We start from the raw sequence: 24,014 nt of genomic DNA, 5'->3' as shown, positions 1-24,014 counted from the left end.
CCTAGCGAATGACATTGCCTATAATCACGAATGGCATAAACTTAGGCTAATCCCATTATTAAACACAAAAAGATGGTATAGAATGGGATTGTCTTTGACTAAAACCAGATACAGACTACTATAGATCGAATTGATGGAGATGTTATAAAAATAAAAATAAAAATGGGGACCATTAGTGGGGCGATTGGGTGCGAGATAACTTAAGCTATTCCAATGTTTCAGTACTCCTCCTTTTTGCCGCTTTAAGTTAAAAACATGTTTTGCCAAACAAACTTATCCTCTTCATCTTCATAATACCTTCCTTTTCAGGTAAATTCCTCCATTGCTTAACAGTGAGAGTTCTAGAAGGCTGGTGTTCTGATAAGCACCCAAAACTGTATTATAAAACCTTTTAGAGACGTAACATTTCGGTCAATTTTGTGTTTAATAATCATGAAATAATCGCATCTTCGTGTTTTTTGCAAGTTGGAGCAATTAATGTAAAAATGCTGATAAAGCCAGCATTTAAGCACGGAATAGGGAGTAAAAATAAGCCTTCCGATCAAGCCCATGTGAAGCCCAACAAATCTAGACTAAAGCCCAAAGACGTAAACAGTAAAGAATCCAGCCAGAAATGAGATTATGTGCACAGAAGCATCAAACTGCCGAAGCTCATATCTCTCGAACCAGGACTCCGAATGCGACAAGTGAGTTGCTCAGACGATCAGTGTGACAAACTCTATGCATTGACAGAAAGTTACAAAAATGCCAAAAGACCGGACCGCCACTGGACACAATACATGGACCCACCATGCGGGCCTGCAAGATTTGATGAGTCATCATGCAAGACAAAATAATTGGTGCAAATTTGACACCTTGCATGAATTTAATGAAGTTGGTTGGTTTAGGTGATGATTATCTAGAAAATGAAAGGTGTCAAATGGGGGTTAGTCTTGGATAAGAGAAAAGTAAATGAGGGGGTAGTGTTTCACGTGGGGGGAAGAGAAGAAAAAGCTCTCTTATGTAAAGGCTAGCATTTACTTCCTTGACTTGGATTTTCTTTTACATTTCCTTGTCTTTACTTTTTGTTTTTAGTTTTTATTGTTTTGAGAGAAAAGCTTGTAACATTTTAATGGGGAACTCTCTTTAGTTTTTAATAAACTCTTCTTCATTTAGGTAAACATGTTATAGCTTCTTGTTTCATTCTCTTTCTCTTTCATTTTACATATCTTCTTATAGTTTAATTCAATCCTAGGATCATGAGCTAAAACCCTCCGAAGTGGAGGGTTAATGAAGCTCATGTGAGGATTCATATAAAATTCTTAGGAGTAGGATTAATTACCTGGACTTAAGGATACATGGAACACACATTACCCCAAAATGGTAGGATTGTGTTTTATGTTTCCGGGAGTTGAAAGGGAGTTTCAGAGATGAAATTCCAGTTCAACTTCTTATGCTAGGGAAATGGACTTAGAGATGAGTTCATTTCACTAGGGATCGACGCTCAAGCCGGTTCGGGTTTGATAATGAACCCAAAACAGCCTAGAGATGGTGGTAATCCGATACTAAGATAGAATAATATGATCTTGCATGAGCAGCATGATCCTCCATTTCTTCTTCTCTTTGAATATCTTAGGAAAAATCTTAGTTTTATCATAATTTTGTATTTCGCATGTTTAGCGTCATTTAAGATTTAACAAAGCAACTTAGCTAGTAAACACTACGTATCTTACTCACTATGCTTCCTAACTTAGAGCATTAGAAATTTGTATGTTGTCCTTGAACTTAGATTGGTTCGAAACCCTTATTTAAACTATATGCACGAATTGTGTGAGTAAGGATTTGAAATCTACACCGAAACAAGTTATTCGAGATATTCGTATCTTTAGACCGGAGAAGCGTAAAGATCAAATGGCGCCGTTGCCATTCTAAAGAACCAAGGACTTGTGCTACAAACTGAAATTGCTGCAAGGGGAAACCCCCCACTCTTATTCCTATCCATCGTTTTTTTCTTTCATTTTCATCGTTTTTTTTTTTTAATTTTCCCGCGTTTCGCTACTGATCCGAGTTTGTATTTTTGGTTGCACTTACAGGAACAAAAAGTTAGGACCTGGAAAATAATCAACACACTAATATAAGATTGCTATGAAAATTTGGGCTGACTGCGGAAGATCTGTTTCATTTCTTGGCGGAATTGCAGGACGTTGTAGGTTCCAAAAATTTATCGTATTTTAGCATGATTCATATATATAGTTATTATGTCATAATTAATGGACTATCTCTTGCGTATTAGGTTAATAATATGTATGAATCATGTCAATACGCCTGTGAATATATATATGCGGCTAAGTGGTTATGAATTGCATATTAATGTATATATACATACAAAAATGTTATATATATATATATATAATATATTTTATATATATATATATATATATATATATATGGGGTTGGCTTCCTTGACAGCTCCATTTGACAGCTTATCTTGACATATCATCTTAACCATCCAGATCTTACAAAATCAATGGAATGAGATCCCGGTTTACGTTAACAAAAGAATAGAAGCGAGGGTAGACTGGTCATTTTACAATTTAATAAGAAATAGCAATTGAAATATGTTTTCTTCCTCCGTCTCTCTCTCTCTCCATCTCAAGTGAATTGAAAATTTTCCCTCTCAATCCTTCATTTTTTCTCTTATTAAAATTAAACTTTAAAGAAAACGAAGCAAAGGCTTAAAATTAAACTTGAAGGGAAAGGCGACTTTGAAGAGAGAAGACGGATGAAGCTAGTCAAAAAAATGAAACTTCAAGAAGATGAATCAATACACGGCTTGAACTTCGAAGAAGATGCAATGAAACAAAACAATAAAATTCGTATCCTTGTTCTTTGCTCAAACTCATTTCTCAACCCAATTTATGTCTTCCAATACAAAGCTTATTAGGAATGAGATTTTGGGTATCCAACTATCATGGAATTTTGGGTATCTTGGACTCTGAGTTAAGGCCTTATATGAAACATGAATGCTATTAGAATGTCCATAAATTGTTTCCTTGGAATGCATATCTTGTTTAGAGTATTGAGTTCTTTGTATAAGTCTGTAAATTGTTTGTTAGAATAAGTTCTATGTATATTTCAGCATTACAGACTAAGAAGTTTGTCTACATATGTTAAGTTTTTTGTTTCAGTTTCAACTTCACAGACACAGTGTTTTTGTCATGAATAAATTTTGCTTCTACCTCCATTTAATTGGTTCTGGTCTTCAAGAAATTGCTTCATTGTTTTTTTTTTTCCTTTTTAGATAATCCAAGTAATCTACCTCAAGTTCTTAGTGCAGGTCGTTTGGCACACACAATAACATAGAGCTACAGACATTCAAATTAACAATTATGCCAAATCCACCTTTTCCATGTAACAAAGAGTAATATAATAAACCCGATTTCCATTGTCGAGAGCTTCTTCGAAATTAGAAATGGGTTTCTGATTCAATTTTGGTTGCTTCATTTCATCTTATTTGTGAACTTCCTTTGTTAGGAGAGATTCACAGAGAAGAATTGTGTTTTAGTGTTGATTTGTTGGGAGAGATGAAGAGAGGAATGAGGAGTCGGGTGGTTTTTGGATTTAATTTTGACAAAAAAAGTAAAATGACCAAGTTACCCTCGGCATTCTTTTTGTTAAATGGAACAAGATCTGGGCATTGGATGGGCTGGAATCTAATGAATGTGGTGAGCTGTTAAGATAAGCTGTCATTTTAAACTGTCAAGGTAGCCAGCCCATATATATATATATATATAAGTTGCATGTTTAGCATATATATATAAATATGGATGGAATATAATTGCATGTTGGCATATTTAACTTTTGAGTTATACATAGTAATTAGGGTGTGTTTTGGTATTTTGGCCATAACTTTGGCTACGGTTATCTGAATCACGCGTGTGAGCTCAATTCGGAAAGATCTCGACGGTGCGCACGCTGCCACCACAGCCATGCTCAGTGGAGGTCATTTTCGAGGTCAAAATCCATTGTTTTCTCCTCCAAAATCATCATTTTAGAAAATTGTCTTATTTAATAAGCCGATTTTGTCATGAAAGAGGAGAACATTCCAACGAGGGTTAAAATCTGAGTTGGGTAAGTTGTTTCTAAACCCTATGGGGTGAAGCTGCTCTCTATATGATACTCGCAATCTCAATGAGTATTGACGAAATCGAATTATTATGCAATACAAGAGTCGTATTTTAGATTATGTATAATACTTGGCATGTTTAGTTTACGTTTTTGCATAGTCGTAGATGCATACGTATAGTATCTTCGCATGCTAATGTATCTATATACGTATGAGTGATTACCATTTGCCTGTTAGTGTAGATATATGTCTACGTAATATCTATTTACAAATTTGCCTACATATACGTATTACTGATGTGTATTTGCCTGTACGTATCGAAGTATTTATTGATGATACAATCTTGCCTATTCGTATTGCTATACGTATGAGTAGAGTATCTTCATATGCTACTGTATCTAGTAATGTATGAGTAGGTCATATTTGCATGATTGTATTTTCTCACTTGCATAAATTTTAATGAAAAAAAAAAAAAAAAAAAAAAAAAGGACCTTGCATAAATTTTAATAAAAAATAATAATAATAAAAATAATAATAAATTAATTAAGACCTTGCATAAATTTTAATTCCATAAATCTTAATCATATTCCAACAGTGTTTAGAAAACTTGAAAGATTGAGGTTACTTAATTAGAACTGTGCTTGCATGGAAATCCTCCCCATATCTTTGTTGTGACCTGGCTGTTGGTTTATGCACACGTATTCCTAGTTTCACTGCTACGTTAGCAGCAGCTTAGGCCTACATTGTTCAACTCTAATGCTTGAAGATAATCATAAAATTCAAGTGGTAATAAGTTCCTTCTGTCAATTAGATCTAATTTTATGCTTGCATGAGATTAAGGTCTGGTTCTGTTGAAGAATTTGAACATACTTATCGTAGGAGAAAATACGATAAGCATTTGCGTAAGTTCTCACCTCCACAAAGTTCTTCATCTATTAATCCAAATCAACAAGATTCCTTGTCACCATTTCCGTCATTCATTATGGCTGACGAAAATCCACCAGCTGAGAAGCCCCTTTCGGACTTCTATACAGCATTACAGGAAGGACCTTCTTCCAGCATCAAACTCGAGGACAATGTCGGTGATTTTTGAATTCCGCCGAATCTTTTTAGTTTGTTACCTGTGTATCATGGTTTGGATCATGAAAAACCATACAATCATCTTCGTAGGATTTAGCAAGTGGCCACAACATTTCACCATCCAGCTGTCTCTAAGGAACAACTCTTGCTTCGGCTGTTTCCATTCACTTTAGCGGATAAAGCGTCAATTTGGCTAGCAGGACAACAGCCACAATCCATAGACACATGGAATAAACTTGTTCAAGCTTTCATGCTTCAATTTTACACTCAAAAAAAAATCTTTGAAATGCTTGAGAAAATTCAATTCTTTTCATCAAAATCCTCATGAATCCTTTTACGGAAGCATAGAAGTAAACTTTCTCGATCTTCTTTTAGAATGTCCTCATCACCCGACTAGACAAAATTTTGTCCTTGTTCGTTCATTCTTTAATGGACTTTCGATCATCAAAAGAAACTTTTGATATAATGAGCGGTGGTTGCTTCATGGATAAAAGAGCTACTGAAGCATATACTTTTCTTGAAAAACAAGCGAAAAAAGGTACACATTGGGGTAACACTGATTCTTCTAGGTCATCTAAGGATACTGTTACAAAAGCTACGTCTATTTTTGAGGTAAAACCCGATCCCGAGTTGAAAAAACTGATAGAATCCCTCACTAAAAAAGTAGATGCTCTTGCAGTTCAAGTAAACGATCAACTTCCACAACAGGCCATGAACGTTAACACTTCCCCATGTGTTCTATGTCTTAGTCTAGACCATCCCGATGCTTATTGTCCCTTGTTACATGCTCCTCCTACCCAAACACCAGAGGAGGCATGTGCATTCAACATTCCTAATGCACCATGGAGACAACATTCAAATTTCGCTTGGCGCCCGAATAACCAACAAATGGCTCCTCCAGGTTTCGCCAATCCACCTGTTCGACCAATCAACAATTTTATTCCATACTGCCAAGGAAATAATAAGCAATACCAACAAAGTCAAAATCAATTTCAAAGTAATTCAAATGCTAATTATCAAAATAACCGCAGCCTTGTTCCAGCCAATCCAAATTCTGACTATAATCAACAACTTCTCTGCAATAATCGTGAACTAGTACCTGTTGCACAACCTATGCCTCTTGCTACTGATAGGACAAGCGAGACTTTCTTCGCTTACATGAACCAACAATCACAAATCCTAACGTCTATCCAATAATCACTTCAACAATTAGCGCAAGAAAAGAGCCAGAAAGGCGTGTTTCCTGGCCAAGCAGTTCCGAACCCTAAGCCAGCAAACACTGCCTTTGAACTCACCAATACACCTGGTACAAGTGTTCCAACTCAAGGTGAGGTTAATGCAATCACTACTCTTCGTTCTGGAAAAACTGTTGACAATCAAATCCGTATGCCCGATGATCAAACAAAAGATATCGGAGGTTCCAATGAATCTGTTTCAGAGAATGAACCTACGATGGAAACACTAAGTTCAACAATATATGTCACCATCTAAAAAATTAGGAAACGAGAAAGTGGATCCTTATGCCAAATTCCACCCTAAGGCACCATTTCCTGCTCGGTTGGCAAAGAATAAACCTGATGAAAACTTTGATGAAATTAGAGAAACCTTTAAGAATTTGACAATAAACTTACCCTTTCTCGATGCCCTAAAGCAATTACCAAAACTTGCAAATTTTTTGAAAGACATGTGCACCATAAAAAAAAGAACAAATGTGCCGCAACAGGCCTTCCTTACTGAACAGTTTCCGTCCATTACTGAATACAATGGTATAGTAAAATACAAGGACCCCAGTAGACCAACAGTTCCATGCACATTAGGTGACAAATATACAGCTACTGCATTACTAGACCTAAGAGCTAGTGTGAACTTACTTCCTTATTACTTATTTAAACAACTAGGTCTACATGAGCTTAAACCTACCATAATGACTCTATAATTAGCTGATCGATACATTAAGTATCCAAAAGGCATCGTGGAAAACGTCCTTGTAAAAGTTCAAGATTTCTTCTATCATGTAGATTTTGTCATTTTGGATACAGAAGTTGCCTGTGACTCCATTCCTATCATATTAGGATGTCCGTTCCTAGCAACTGCTAATGCGCTCATAAACTGTAGGGATGGGTCCATGACCATGTCCTTCAGAAATCTTTCAGTCGAGGTTAATGTGTTCAAGTTGATGAAACAAATTCCAGAGAATGACATTGATGGTGAGATTAACCTGGTTGACACCCTTGTACAAGAATATTCTACAAACTCTTTTCCTGAAGATGAAGTACACCAATTCCATTCTTTTGGTGGTTCTGAATTTGATGTTGATGATTATTCACAGGATGTACAAGAGTTTTTAGAGTCAATACCACTAATTGACCCTACTACCGTCCTATCAAGTGACTTGGACGAACATCAATCTGTTTTCTCTCTAGAAGACGACTTTCCTCAAGAATCATTAATACCCACTCCTCCCACCCCTAACTTAAAGCCAATTCCTTCAGACTTAAAATACATACATTTAGATCCAGATGGTAGTCACCCAATTATCATATCATCACAATTGACTGCCGATCAGGAATCACATTTAATTAAGGTCATTCAAGAACACCGTTTTGCTATTGGATGGTCTCTCGATGATATTAAAGGCATTGACCCTAATGTGTGCACCCATCGCATACATCTTGAAGAAAATGCCAAGACATCACGTGAACCGCAATGTCGTCTAAATCCCACCATGAAGGATGTGGTACGGGAAGAAATTTTAAGGTTACTTGATGCAGGTATTATTTACCTCATCTCAGATAGTGTTTGGGTAAGTCTCGCGTACCGTTGTTTCAAGAAGTCCGGCATTACGGTTGTGCGAAATGAAAAGATGAATGCATCTCCGCTCGCATTTCAGTGAAGTGGCGAATATGCATTGACTATCGAAAACTTAATGCAGTCACTCGTAAGGATTATTTTCCACTTCCCTTCATTGACCAGATGCTTGAACGGTTAGCGGGTCATGCATATTACTGTTTTCTTGATGGCTATTCAGGATATTTTCAAATCATCGTAGATCCTGCTGACCAAGAAAAAACAACGTTCACCTGTCCTTTTGGTACATTTGCATATAAAGGAATGTCGTTTGGCCTTTGCAATGCACCCGGTACATTCCAACGCTGTATGCTTCACATTTTCAGTGATATGGTTGAACATTTTATGGAAGTCTTTATGGACGATTTCTCAATATATGGTAATTCTTTTGATAACTGTTTATCAAATCTTGAAAAGGTGTTAGTACGTTATGAAGAGAAAAATCTCGTTCTTAATTAGGAAAAATGTCATTTTATGGTTACAAAAGGAATAGTTCTAGGTCATATTATTTCAAAGGATGGAATCGAAGTCGATAAAGCAAAGATTGAAAAAATTACTTCCCTTCCTATACCAAATTCAGTTCGCGACATACGTGCATTTCTAGGACACGCAAGGTTTTATAGGAGATTTATTCAAGATTTCTCAAAGGTTGCACAACCTTTAACAAATCTCCTACTTAAAGATGTCGTATTTGACTTCACTTTCGATTGCAAACAAGCTTTTGAGACCTTAAAGTCCGCCCTGACTATGGCTCTGATAATTCAACCACCTGACTGGTCTAAAACTTTTGAATTAATGTGCGACGCGAGTGACTATACTATTGGAGCTGTCCTAGGCCAACGCCGAGATAACAAGCCAATTGTCATTTACTATGCTAGTAAAACTCATAATGACGCTCAACGTAACTATACCACCACTGAAAAAGAATTTCTCGCAGTTGTATATGCCCTGGATAAGTTTCATCCTTACCTAGTTGGTTCTTCCACAATAGTCTACACTAACCATGCGGCGCTGCGTTATCTATTAACAAAGAAAGATGCCAAACAGAGGTTGATCCGCTAGATCTTTCTTTTGCAAGAGTTTACTTTAGAAATTAGAGATAAAAAAGGTTGCGAGAACGTGGTAGCAGACCATTTATCACGAATCGTCAATGATGTTGATAATGATGCCGAACCAATCTGCGATTCATTTCTGGATGAACACTTATACTCTGTTTTTTCATCTCCTTGGTATGCTGATATTGTAAACTACCTAGTTACCGAGGAGGTCCCTTCATCTTGGACTCGATCGGACCGGAAAAAGTTCTTATCCACTATGAAATTTTATTTCTGGGATGATCCTTATCTCTTCAAGTATTGTTCCGACCAACTGATACGCCGATGCATTCCCGACTGGGCACATAATGATGTGTTATCCTTTTGTCATGAACAATCTTGTGGTGATCATTTCAGTGGTAAGAAAACTGCAACCAAGGCCCTACAATGTGGATTTTATTGGCCAACGCTGTTTAAAGATGCACATGAGTATTGCAAAGTATGCAACCGCTGCCAACAACTAGGACGCATTACTCAACGTAATATGATGCCCTAAAACCCAATTTTTGTAGGAACCGTTATTTCAGAATGAATATTTCTACAAACCGCAAACACCACGCGCAGCGGAATTAATGGGTGTCCACGATTTGTGATTGGAAACATACCTTTGAGAATCGATTTTGATGTAATCTCTGAGAATCCAAGCTATGAATCCGAATCAATAATCAACCCCTTGATCTTCTGTTGTATTCCTTTAGAATAGATTGGACGTTGTATGGACAACGATATTCCAATCCCTTTCTTTCTCACAAAGCTAGATCCAATTTTGGATATATCTTTCCTTGCCTCATTTTCCAGTCCAATGAATAGTGAATTTCAGCCAGAGAGATAGAGTATTCTATTTATTGGCTACAACAGGGACCATGAGGAGAAATTAGGGTTGGGCCTCCTGGCGGGCTTGGGCTTCCCATGTTCGCCCAGAACACACGACCCAAGTTCATCAACAAATGGCTTATTCTACTAAAGGCCATTGTTGCACTACCGCCCTAATCCCAAATTACGTGTCAGCGTTTATGGGCTCCATATTATATGCTCGTTGATCTCCCCGTGTTTAAGATATCGAATGTCCGTTGATTAAATCAAGTTACTGACAATTACATTGATCAACTTCTTATGTCCTTGAGTAGTACCACTCAACCTCATTGTCATGTCGGAATAAATCCACCTGCAGGGTTTACATGACAATCTTTTTGAGCTCCTCAAGGGGACATCATTAACCCGACTTCCTACGGGTCACGGATTCCTTCTATAATCAACAGCACACCTTACATACAATGTCATTACCCAATTCATCGAGTTTGTTGATTCACAAATGAATCTCACTCATTGATGATTTAAAGTAATATACAATGCACATAAGTGCCCGTTATTATATCCGGATTAAGAGGACAAGCATTCATAATAACAGAGGTGTTTGTTCTCTTATATAATCAGTATAAAGAGAAACAACCTTCACTTGGTCCTGTTCAATACACACAAAGTGTACTAGTATAATCCTATAGTCAAGATAAACTAATACCAGATTATACTACAACCGTACCAATAGTTTGTCCAAATCCATTTAGGTTGTGAACGATTACTTATACTTTATAAGGTACTAATGATATGATCTTCTGTGTGTTCACACCATATCATCTACAACATAAAGTATTAGACACATGCATATAACTAATAACTTATATAATATGCATAACATTTGCCTATATGATTCTCATTCAAAATATAAAGAATTAGAGTTAATACAAAAGTAATGCTTTTAGTATATAACCCTATCAATTTTAATTGTGAATTTTTTTTATGTATGGGGCATCGACTTTATGGGTCCCTTTCCAAATAGTCATGGCTTCCTATACATACTGGTAGCTGTTGACTACGTGTTAAAATGGATTGAGGCATTGGCAATAAAATATTTTCTCTCGATTTGGTGTTCCCAAAGCTATAATTAGTGATTGGGGAAAACATTTCTGCAATAAAATTTTTGAATCATTAGTAAAAATTATGGAATCACATACAAAGTGGCAACTCCGTATCATCTTCAAACCAGTGGCCAAGTAGAAGTCTCTAATTTTAGAAAAGACAGTTAATCCATCTAGAAAAGACTGGTCTCTAAGATTATCTGAAGCCTTGTGGGTATATAGAACAGCTTTTAAGACACCTATAGGCATGTCCTCTTACCGCCTCGTTTTTGATAAACCTTGTCATCTTCCAGTTGAACTTCAGCATCGTGCTCTATGGGCCATCAAAAGCATCAATTTAATACCAATGTGGCAGGCGAGAAGCGAAAATTACAGTTAAATGAGCTTGAGGAGATTCAGAGTGATGCCTATGATCTCTCGAAATCCTATAAAGTCAACATGAAAAGAGTGCATGACAAGCACATATTAAGAAAAGAATTCAAAATTGGTCAAAAAGTTTTGTTGTACAACTCAAGATTACACATTTTTCCAGGAAAATTAAAAACTCGATGGTCTGGTCCTTCCACTGTCTTTGCTGTAACCCCTTATGGGGTTATCTTTTTGAAAAATTTAAATGATGACAGTGAATTTCAAGTAAATGGCCAACGCCTTAAACATTATCATGAGTTGTATTCTCCAGATGTCGAAAAGACTCTTCTTAAAGATCCAGTCTACAATGATTAAAGATTCACTGGTGTACTTCTTTCCAGGTGTTTAAAACAGGGAAAGTACACCATTAGGGTAGCCAGGCCCTCTTCTATTTTCTTCTCTTAAATCTCCTAGAGTGTGTGGTTGCAAGCGCCGGAACCTTAGTCCATAAAAACTCTATTTCAGAACTGAGTATAAATGTTTTCTGATTATCGAGCAAACGTGCCTTCTGGTAAACAATGGGTACCAAAAATTTCCCAGCCTTCCTTCTCTTCCATTTTCTATTCTCTTCCTCGTGAACTCCAGCTCATCATTCGGTGTAAATCTCACCCAACTCGAATAGGTAATGGTCGTAGTTCTTTGGCTCGAAAGCGACGTGCGCGAAGGATGGGGTACAGTGGTGTATGAATTGTCAAACACCTTTCTGTCCAGGTCTTGAATTACTATCCGATATGAGCCGGTATAAGGTATATTATTGTCTGACACCAGCTCAACAGGATAAACTTCGTCGTCACCCCGTTGCTCCCACAGGTTGGGATTCGTCTTGAGGATCTGACGTTAAAAGACTCAACATGTATATACTCGTGTCTTTTATTTTCACCTTTGCACTAAGTGTTGTGCACAAAGAGAGTCGTGATGAACAACATCGGATAGTCCCACGTTCGCACAGGCAATGGATTTCACCAGGCCAACCCCGAATAGTTTTCTATTTGATGACAGTTCGGGGAGGTTTGAGGCTATACCATATGTACCAAGGGTAATATTATTATTAAACCATTGCACATTGGTCAGGGATGGTACCGTCCTGAACCCTAGGCCCCCAAAACATAAAGGTTAAGCCACAGTCTGGCTGGATTGGGTTCGCCCTAGAGCCGACATGACAATTGCCCAATTTTACTGTAATGGTTTTCTTCTTGTAGTCCGGTGTTGCTATCACGTTCTTTTGTATATTGACACATACATCTTCCCTTGTACATTTGTATGTAAAAAATAATAATAATATATATATATATATATATATATATATATATATATATATATATATATATTATTATTATTATTATTATTATTATTATTTTATATATATATATATAGGGTTGAAGGCGCCTTCTTCATATTCCATTGGATGACATTTTTAATGCCGATCGTTTTGACACCTCATTCGTTCAATTTGGAGTTCAAACGAATCGAAATTCCGCGTTCGAAATTTTGGGACATTTTGGGACATAAGAGGAATTTTCGAAATTCATTTGGGCTTGGGCCAAAATTTAGAACCTGACCCAAATCACGTGTCTGGTCACAAAACCCAAATATTATCTCCATCGTAATTATTACAAGGCACAAACGGTCAGATATCCACAAACAGTCAGATTTTCGCCTATAAATTTCAACACTCCTCATCACCCTTCACTCACCTCATTCTCTCACTCTCCAAAGCTTAATCTTCACATATTATCTTTTCATTCAAAACAATGGATCTGATCGAGCGATTGGAAAAGGAGCAACGCGAATGGGCTGTCACAGTATTAGTGATAACAATATTTATCATTGTTCTACTGTCGATCATGCATAACTTCATCCAAAATATCTAGATCTATGTAACCTGCATATCTCTTTCCCTTTGTTGCTTTGTATATTACTATGGTGTGTTAAATATTTGTATGGGTTAAGTATTAAATGGAGGAGCCTCATATTTAATAAATTGTGTATATTAGTTGTATTTTTACCTTATCATAAACATAAAATAATTATCAAAACCATAACAAATAAGCAAAATCAATAACGCACCAAAATAAATCAATCTCAACTTATTGTTTTCAGAGAAGATCGCGCATGCTACACGGTACACCTAACACTTGTCACGCACGTAGCTCGATTATTCTATCCATATTCTATTACTGAGGTATGATCAGAAATTATGAAATTACGTGTAGGTCTAACTGCCCTGTGAAACTTTCCTCCGTATTTTTCTATCATTTTAATACCCCATTAATTGTTTTTGGACATCTGACATGAAATGACATACTATGGATAACCATAGTTGTTGTACATAATTAGGGGTACCAACATCACATGTTTCACTTGTGTTTTCACATATTAAGTCTAGATCTAGATGCACTAGGCATCCTGATTCAATTCGTACCAGATCCTATATTTGCTATAAATCTCTTCGTTCAGCCACTTTCATTTCATGGTTTCTACACTATCCTTCCATCAATTACATTTTCAAATGGATCAACCAAGAAAGATAGTGCCCGAGAAGAATTACCTTATTTTTTTTTATGATGGCCGATTTTCTCTTTTTTATGACACAGAAATTGTACGTCGAGGATGGATGCCTCTTCTATATCATGCAGAAGCAGCTTATTCCAGAGATTTGGTCTTGATGTTCTACCAATTTAGCGAACCTGAAAATGGAAAATTCTATTTCAATGCCTATGGACAACGATTTGAATTGACTAGGGAAATTATCTCCGACATACTTCAAATTCCAATGAATAACTCAGAGTTCCATCTTTCAGAGTCCACATTTAATTATGTTAAAAAGTTACTACGGGCCACCGTATCTCATGGCGAAGTCGGAAATAAAAATCACGTTGTTCTTCAACACTCTTTGAAACAAAATCAACGAGTTGTGCTCCACTGGTTGGGACACAATGTGGTGGGTACGTCACACCAATCTGAAGTCACCAAGCCTCAACTCCACCTACTTTGGATTATGCAGAATCAAAGAGATGATTTTTGCATAATCCAACACCTCTGGAATGTGATCACCAGGAAAACAAAAAGGTTAGCACCTTTGCCTACTTTAGTCACAAAAATTATGATGCGTTGGGGTTATCCAGTTGTTTCTCCAGAAATACCTCTTCAAAGAGCGGCTGTTACTATACTTCACAAAGACTGTGCCGATGGTTCTTGGACGCCAGATACTTTGCCAGATGAAATGGATGGCCAAAACTCAAACTCTGCACATTTCTTTGATGAAAATGTCATGTAGAACATTTTTAATCCCATGGAAGGTATTCAATTTCTTCATGAAGGCATGCGGAAATTACACGCACGTTAGGAAATCATCATCAAAAGTCTTATAGATTTCCAAGAACGACAATCAATGCACGATGTTGAACAGGCGACAATCTTAGAAACTCATTCTCAGTCCTTGGAAAATCACACTCTCCTAATAGAAAATCAAACTACACTCTCTGGCAACCAGGGGGACCCTTCACCTCCAGCTTAGCCAACAAATTGATGAACTGAACAGTGTTGTCCATGATCTTCATTCCTATCAACAGCCTCATCATCATCCAGTGTTGTCCATAATCTTCATTCCTATCAACAGCCTCATCATCATCTTGATCCATGATATTTTAATTCTAAAAAAAGGGGGGGGGGGGGTTTGAAATAAAATTATTATTATTAATTAAGTTTTTCGTCGTGTGCTCCTTTAATTAATATTATTGTTATCTTTCTGTCCTCCTACTAGAATTGTCATAATTCACGTTGTTATATCCAATAATCAAATTTTAACATGTATTTTGAATTTGATTACAGGAGGAGTTCATCTTCTTCCATACTCTGTCATCCATCTTGTCAAACTTTATTGGACAATTTTTTCAGCCACATCTTTACCCATTGCACTACTCCATCACACATGGCTTCTTCATCACACGTAGCATCTTCATCAAGCATGACACCTCCGAAACTCATTCCTGAGCAATCCTTTCAGGCTATGATGGATCCCAATGCTTATGGACTTCATTTCCGTGATTGCATTACTAACATCAGGTGGTCTTCCCTTGTTATTCCCCCTGACCAAACTTATTTTTCAAGTTTGGCGGCATACTTTTATGCTAATATGGAAGATACACCAGCATTCAACGCTGCTCATGGCTTTTTCTTAGACGGATTCACAATCCAAGTTGGTAGCACAAACCATGTCTTTTCGGAGCCAACACTGGCCCTGACTTTGGATCTTCCATATCACGAGCCGGCAGCAACATGGCCATACATTTATCACAACTCTACTTGTTCATTTTCATGGCCTACTTTTCGTGCAGCATACGGTGACGGTCTTGAAATTAAAGATGAAGGAACTAAACTTGGCAGATGGCCAGACATCACCATTCTCTTAAATTAAAGATGTTGTTTGTCCTTTTGAACATCATGGGAGATTGGCATTTTTCTACCGCCAATGATACTGCTTATGTAGTCTTCAATGCGCTAGCTCAAGGTCATACATTCTTTGATATCTTAAACTGTGTTATCTCCAATATGAAACGAGCTCGCACTGTTCCGGATCAGTATATACTTTTACCTGTAACCGCGTGCCGAATTATGAAGACACTTCCCACAGTTTTCAGCTACTTTTCATGACTGGGTCAAGGTAGATTCTATGTGCCCAACAAACAAGAAAATTCATTCATTAAGGTTTAGGCAATGGAAATGTCATGCACGATACTTGAGACATGTTCGTTGTTATCCAAACGACGATAAGATGTTGAAACATTTGAACGAATCCGGTGAACAAGAATGGGCCACCATTGGGGAATACATTATCTTTTAGCGCGATTCTAAGGAAATGCATTTCACTAAAGAAGACGCCAGACCATCACCACATCCAGGATGGTAAACTTGAGTAGGAAATTGTACATATATCTAATTGTATATAGTTGTATATAGTGTGCTATTGTTTTTCGTTGTTTATTTCTGTGTAATATATGATGTTACCACAACTTTCCGTTCCAGCAATCCAACCCTAATTTTGCTCATGGACTCAGGTAATTCCTTTCTTCATCTATTTTTATTTCGAATACTAAGCATCACTCTGTTTGGGAGTGATGTAATCCTGTGGCAAAAATTAGGCAACCTGTAAGTTGTATATAATTTCTATTTTCTTGTTAGTAAATGTAATTAGTGACAAAGTCTTGTTTCCTTTTCAATGATGAAAATTGTCTAGAAGTCTCACGTTAGCATTCGAATTAGGATTCATTTTTAGGAAACTTAAGATAATACGTACGCAATAGTTTTTACATCTTTTCATAAGTATTCATGCACTGAGTATCATTGATTGTACATAGCAATAAGTTTCTGGAAACCACGGTTAGTCTACTTAAACTATCAATCCTATGAGAATCTAACCAAAAGCCTCGATATGAGTGATTTGTGAGTAATGACACAGAGGAGTAGTTTTTCCGAATAGAGAAAATCACGCGTCAACTTACTTGATCACCATTCGAACCCTAGGCGAGGATTTAGGCCTTCTTTGGATCGACATAGCTAAAAATTCTTACCTGTTACAAATTTTACCGCTAGTCACTCCACTGAACCTTTCATCAAACCTTTCACTTTCACCAAAAATTCCTTACCCATCTATTAACCCCAAATAAAAGAACCTACCTAAGTGATGAGTATGAGAAATAAGATGAAATGTAGAAAAATAAGAGAAGACTTGTTCCAAATAAAAGTTAGTTACCTGCTTTAGAAAAAAATAAATAAATAGAATCATGTTTCTTAAGCCTTGAAAAAAAAATGAAATAAGTACATAGGCTTAAGAGCAAGGTAGGAGCAGGAAAAGAAAATAAGGATTGCTCGAGTGTAAATATCTTGAAGACCTTATTCTCTCATACTTATCATTTTTATCTTCCACTTTCATTTCCTTCTACACTATCACCTAAGCCCCATAATACCTAATAAAGACTTCTAGCTCAATTAGGAGTAGGATGGTGTGATAATAAGTAGTAGATGTGATTGATCGACCTCGGCTCCTCTGACTGTCATCGAGTATGTGAGGAAACGTGTGCCCACTACACACTGGAGTTAACGAAACCTGAGTGGAAAAATTATGAGCGAATTTGTGTTTCGACACATACATGTGAGAACCCATTTAGGTACGCTCTCCAAAGAATCCAGAAACGGCCCTGCTTGTGCATTTCAATATAAAAATCACTGCATGCTTGTTCATATGTAGATGTTTTAATTATTGTATGCTTATTAACTTGAGTTTCAAAGGAATTAATCCTCGTTCACCGCTAAGGAGATGTATAGATATCTGAGATTAATTTAGGAAACAAGTTTGTGTTACTGAGTCGTTGTAGTATAAATAAAGTTTGTGAGTATCTTCTCTGGAAAACTCTCATGAGGCTATAACTCGTTCACTAGGGAATTCCTAGTGGTTTAAGGCCTTGTTGCATATGGTCAATGCAATCACACTCTGTGAAATGAGACTTAGCTTAGAATGCACAGTTTTGGCCACTTATCTGTTTTAATGTCTCTTCTTTGCTTGAGGACAAGCAAAGTGATGTTTGGGAGTGGTGTGATAAGCACCCAAAACTGTATTATAAAACCCCCTAAAGACGTAACATTTTGGTCAATTTTGTGTTTAATAATCATGAAATAATCGAATCTTCGTGCTTTTTGCAGGTTGGAGCAATTAATGTAAAAATGCTGATAAAGCCAGCATTTAAGCACAGAATAGGGAGTAAAAATAAGCCTTCCGATCAAGCCCATGTGAAGCCCAACAAATCCAGACTAAAGCCCAAAGACTTAAACAGTACAGAATCCAGCCAGAAACGAGATTACGTGCACAAAAGCATCAAACTGTCGAAGCTCATATCTCTCAAACCAGGACTCCGAATGCGACAAGTAAGCTAGTCAGACGATCAGTGAGACGAACTCTACGCATTGGCAGAAAGTTGCAAAAATACTAAAAGACCGGACTGCCACTAGACACAGGACATGGACCCATCATACGGGCCTGCAAGATTTGATGAGTCATCATGCAAGACAAAATAATTGGTGCAAATTTGACACCTTGCATGAATTTAATGAAGTTGGTTGGTTTAGGTGATGATTATCTAGAAAATGAAAGGTGTCAAATGGGGGTTAGTCTTGGATAAGAGAAAAGTAAATGAGGGGGTAGTGTTTCACGTGGGGGGAAGAGAAGAAAAAGCTCTCTTATGTAAAGGCTAGCATTTACTTCCTTGACTTGGATTTTCTTTTACATTCCTTGTCTTCACTTTTGGTTTTTAGTTTTTGTTGTTTTGAGAGAAAAGCTTGTAACATTTTAATGGGGAACTCTCTTTAGTTTTTAATAAACTCTTCTTCATTTAGGTAAACAGGTTGTAGCTTCTTGTTTCTTTCTCTTTCTCTTTCATTTTACATATCTTCTTGTAGTTTAATTCAATCCTAGGATCATGAGCTAAAACCCTCAAAAGTGGAGGGTTAATGAAGCTCATGTGAGGATTCATATAAAATTCTTAGGAGTAGGATTCATTACCTGGACTTAAGGATACATGGAACACACATTACCCCAAAATGGTAGGATTGTGTTTTATGTTTCCGGGAGTTGAAAGGGAGTTTCAGAGATAAAATTCCAGTTCAACTTCTTATGCTAGGGAAATGGACTTAGAGATGAGTTCATTTCGCTAGGGATCGATGCTCAAGCCGGTTCGGGTTTGATAATGAACTCAAAACAGCTTAGAGATGGTGGTAATCCGATACTAAGATAGGATAATATGATCTTGCATGAGCAGCATGATCCTCCATTTCTTCTTCTCTTTGAATATCTTAGGAAAAATCTTAGTTTTACCATAATTTTGTATTTCGCATGTTTAGCGTCATTTAAGATTTAACAAAGCAACTTAGCTAGCAAAACACTACGTATCTTACTCACTATGTTTCCTAACTTAGAGCATTAGAAATTTGTATGTTGTCCTTGAACTTAGATTGGTTCGAAACCCTTATTTAAACTATATGCACGAATTGTGTGAGTAAGGATTTGAAATCTACACCGAAACGAGTTATTCAAGATATTCGTATATTTAGAACGGAGAAGCGTAAAGATCATGTTCCTCCAATGCTTTTGGGTCAAATCCTTCATTGTAACAGTGTGAGTTCTAAAAGCTTGGATTTGGAATTGCTTCTCCACTCCCTATTTTCCCAGTTCCAAAGCTTCTCAGGTAAAATCCCACACTGATACACAGTGCGTGTTCTAAAAAGGTTTACATCCATGGACCTTTACGAATTCGAGAAGCTCATTCAGACGCTGACAGATACACTGCCACAACAAAATCTTTCAACCCACACCGAGAATGGAGCTGACGCAGCTCAAGCTAAAACTCGGAGAGTTTCATACGCGGATGCAGCAAAACACCAACCCCGGCAACCGGTGGAATTCCAGGAACTCCCAACCCCCGAAAAGATGGGAGAATACCCAACAATCACTATCCCTGAGAAAGCTTACGAAAAGGGTTTGTTGTTTTGTAAACACTGTTTGATGGGAAGAATTGATTTGCAAAAAGTGTCGCTTATTACTCCCATTGGAAAAGGATTTCTTTTTCTCCAATTTTCGAATGCAGAAGATCTAAAGAGAGTCTAGGCAAAAGGATCATGGGACTTTGATAAAATGCCTATGAGAATAAGCCAATGGACTACAAACTTCAATCCCGACAGCCAAAAGCAATCTCATGGCTTGGTTTAGATTAGATTGCCTGGCCTCGGTCAGGAATATTGGGAGCCGGAGGCACTGATGTCCATTGCTCGGGGGTACCCTATACAAATTGATGAGAAAACCCTCAACAGAGAGTATGGATACTATGCCAACATTTTGGTTGATGTGGACCTCTCCGAATTGCTTCCGGATCAAATCTATGTCAGGACGAAGTATACCAACTTTTGGTAAACAGTCGAGGTGGGCAAACTACCAAAAATGTGCACACATTGCAAAATTGTAGGGCATCTGGTAACGGAATGTAGGAGGCTTAGAAATTATATGCAGCATAACAAAAATAAGGGAAACAAGGATAAGGAAGTTGTAGTGGATGCCACTCCCCCCTTGGAACCGATGGGAGAAAAAAGACAGAAGACACAAAAAGAAAAAGAACACAGGAGAGACCAGTAAGCAAGGAGAGTTCTTGTGGAGGGCAAAAAACTTTGACAAGCCCAAAGAAGTTCAGACTCATAATAGGTTTGAGGGGATTGAAGTGGACGAGATACATACTGTTGTAGATAATGACCAACATGTGGCTGCTCATGAAGTCCAGGACACATTCCAGCGGAGATATCTCCGAAGATTGCCACGAGGAAAGTAGTGGCGTTCTCCACTGCAGAGAATTTTTCTTTAGCAGGTGCGTCTGAGGGTGTGACAGAGCATATCACAACAGCGATATTTACTGCAAAGGGTGTGAATTGTTCTCCAGAGCATATCACAACAGTGAATTGTTCTCCAGAGGGTGATTATGAGAAACTCTCTTTAGCTGGCGTGAAGGAGAATACTCCTACAGAGGGTGTGGCTACGTATTCAAAAGTTGCGAATACAAAGGTAGCGAATGATCAGGTGGTTGGTAGAATTGAGAATTCAGTTGAGGAACATGAGCTAAACCCCCAAGAAGTAGGCGAGGTGGCTGATACGACATTGTTTGAGACCGAGGCCTCTCTAGAAGAGCTCTTTGTGGCAAGAGGGATTGCATCTCTGGCAGAAAATGGGGCTAAGGTTACTGCGGCAGCAGCACCGATTTTTCTAAAGTTGTGGGGATTCCGGCTTTGCTACTCCCAACTAACATAGTGCCCAACTTTCGATCAAACCTTGAAGAGGCTGTCGGTTTACAAGTATTGAATACCCCTCCTGTGGGTGAGAGTTTCGCTTCCCCTCTGGCACATGGGCCTTCCCCCAACATAGTGTCTAACTTCATCCATGAAGAGACTGTTGAGGCAACTTTTTTTTATAGAGGACTAGGTTGTCAAATGGGGAGATAATTTGGATCAAAGAGCTGCTAACTTTACATCTCCTCCTGATAAGACCATTGCAGTCAAGGGTTCGAATAGTCGAGGATTAGACTCCTATTCATCAACATCGACAGGACATGTTCCTTCCTCAGGAGATGGAAACAGGGCCAAATTAATAAATGAGGCTAATTCTCTGCTGAGATCGGTCAACTGGGCTGATTTTGTGGATGATGAAAATGAAGAGGTCGGGGAAAAACCATGGCAGATGGTAGCAAAGAAAAAGCATAAGCCGCAATGGATGTTGCAGGAGTACTCTCCTCTATCTACAAGGGCGAGGAAAAATAACTCAGCATAATCAATGACAAATGTCCTATTCTGGAACGTTCGTGGAATGAGAAGAACATCTCCTAAGTTATACTTAGAAGAAATCATACATAAGTACAAGACAGACTTAATTAGTTTGGCGGAGCCTCTTATAGCTCCACTGTTACTCCTTCATGGCTGATTAGCAAGGGCTACAACAATATTTTTGCTCATAACCACTCGGTTAGCAAAACAGGCAATATCTGGGTTTTTGGAAAAACGGCTTGGCGGTGAATGTGGCTGCCATTAATGACCAGCATATCACTGTGAATATGAATCAGCACTTCATTTCTTTTGTCCATGCCAAATGTTTCTACATACAAAGAAGAGCCTTATAGGAAGAACTTGTGGTTTTTGGTGCACTAAACACTTCCTGGATTGCAATTGGAGACTTCAACTCCATTACCACAAGAACTGAGAAAAAAGGTGGAAGGTACCCGAACCAAAGAGCAATGAATGAGTTCGTGGATTTCATAAATAATAATTCTCTTTTGGACACGGCCACTCTAGGGCATAGCTTCTCTTGGTGTAATAGGCAAATAGGGAAGAAGCGGATTTTGGCGAAGATAGACAGAGCACTCGTTAATAACAGCTGGCTGCTGACGAATCCTAACTGGAGATGCAAGATATTACAACGCAAGTTCTCTGATCACTCACCAGTTATGGGATCGTGTAACAAAAACACTAGGCCTGACAATGTTCCGTTCAGGTTTAGGAAGATATGGCTAGAGCACAATCAGTTCATGAACATGGTAAAGTTAAGCTGGAGTGAGCTAATATGTGATGGACCCATTCGTCTAGTAATGTGTAAGCTCAAAAGACTCAAAAGTACTCTAAAAGCCTGGCACAAAAATACCTACTGGGGCATTAGAGATAAAATTGCTCAGGCAAATAAATCCCTCAAAGACATCCAAAAACAGCAAGAGCAGGAGTCTTTTGATGTCCAGTTTCATTTACAAGAACTGGAAACGGAAAAACTCATCTCTAATCTCATGCACACTGAAGCAACTATGTGGAAACAAAGACCATGCATCAAAGAGGAGCTTGAAGGGGATAGAAACTTTGCTTATTTCCAGGCTAAAGCAAGAATTTGGCAGTCCAAATATTTTATTGAGGAGATCAAGACAGATGAAGGAACTATACTGCATGATCAATGTCTCATCAAGGAGTACATGGTACAAGCCTACAAAGCCAAGTTTGAAGCCATCCCTGTACTGCGGAACCAGGAGCTACTGAACCTCATCCCACATGCGGTTTCTAAACAGCAAAATGACATATGCTCATAGCTATACCTAGCTGGAGAGAAATAACAGACACGGTCATGGGAATGGATCCACAAAGCTCCCCAGGACCTGATGGCTTTCAGGGCATGTTCTTCTAGAAATTTTGGAGCATAGTGAGTGCTGATGTTTGTCGAGCCATTAGTTCTTTCTTCACTGATCACATCATCCCGCAAGGAATGAATTCAAATTTTATGGTGCTGATTCCCAAATGCAAGAATGCTCAGGAAATTGGTCAGTACAGGCCACTTTGTTTAAGTAATTTCATTTTCAAGATTGTTACTAAAATTTTAGCTAACCGGCTAACATCTATTGCCATGAACATCATTTGTTGTGAGCAACATGGTTTTTTGAAGGGGAGAACAGGAAGCACGACAATTGCTATGGCCTCAGAACTCATCAATGATATGCACATAAAATGATGGGGTGGAAATGCAATCATCAAATTGGACATCTCTCAGGCATTTGATTCTCTCAGCTGGGACTTCCTTTTTATGGTACTGGAGAGATTTGGATTCAGCCCAAATTTCCGTGACATGATCAAGAACATTCTCAGCAGCGCAAAGATTTCTATTATGATAAATGGTGGACCTTGTGGGTTCTTTGGCACTGGCAGAGGACTTCAACAAGAGGACCCCCTATCTCCTTTTCTTTTTGCTATTGTGGAGGATGCTCTCAGCATAAGCATAATGAGGCTACAAACTTCAGGCCAAACCATCCCCATGGCATTTGTTGGGAATACATACTCTCCATCACACCTTCTTTTTGTGGATGACATCATCCTATTTGCAAATGGAAGTTTAAAAGGCCTCAAACACTTGAGAAATTGCTTGAATGATTACCAACTAGCGGCTGATCAGCTCATTAACAGGGAAAAAAGCAAGTTGTTCCTCGGATGCATGACAGACACCAAAAAAAG

At 38.0% G+C, this 24,014-nt stretch overlaps 1 protein-coding gene across 1 annotated transcript; it reads left to right on the top strand.

The window, feature by feature from the left end:
* The first annotated feature begins 22,267 nt into the window (after positions 1–22,267).
* Positions 22,268–23,101, top strand: LOC147489649 (uncharacterized). The gene has a single exon (XM_086574695.1). The coding sequence runs from the start codon at positions 22,268–22,270 to the stop codon at positions 23,099–23,101; it is 834 nt and encodes a 277-aa protein (XP_086430821.1).
* The last annotated feature ends 913 nt before the right edge of the window (positions 23,102–24,014 follow it).

Source organism: Coptis chinensis, chromosome 7, assembly GCF_015680905.1.
Source record: "Coptis chinensis isolate HL-2020 chromosome 7, ASM1568090v1, whole genome shotgun sequence".
In the NCBI taxonomy this organism is placed as follows: domain Eukaryota; kingdom Viridiplantae; phylum Streptophyta; class Magnoliopsida; order Ranunculales; family Ranunculaceae; genus Coptis; species Coptis chinensis.
Note: the sequence above shows the minus strand (reverse complement) of the source record. Positions and strands in the feature narration are given on the sequence as shown.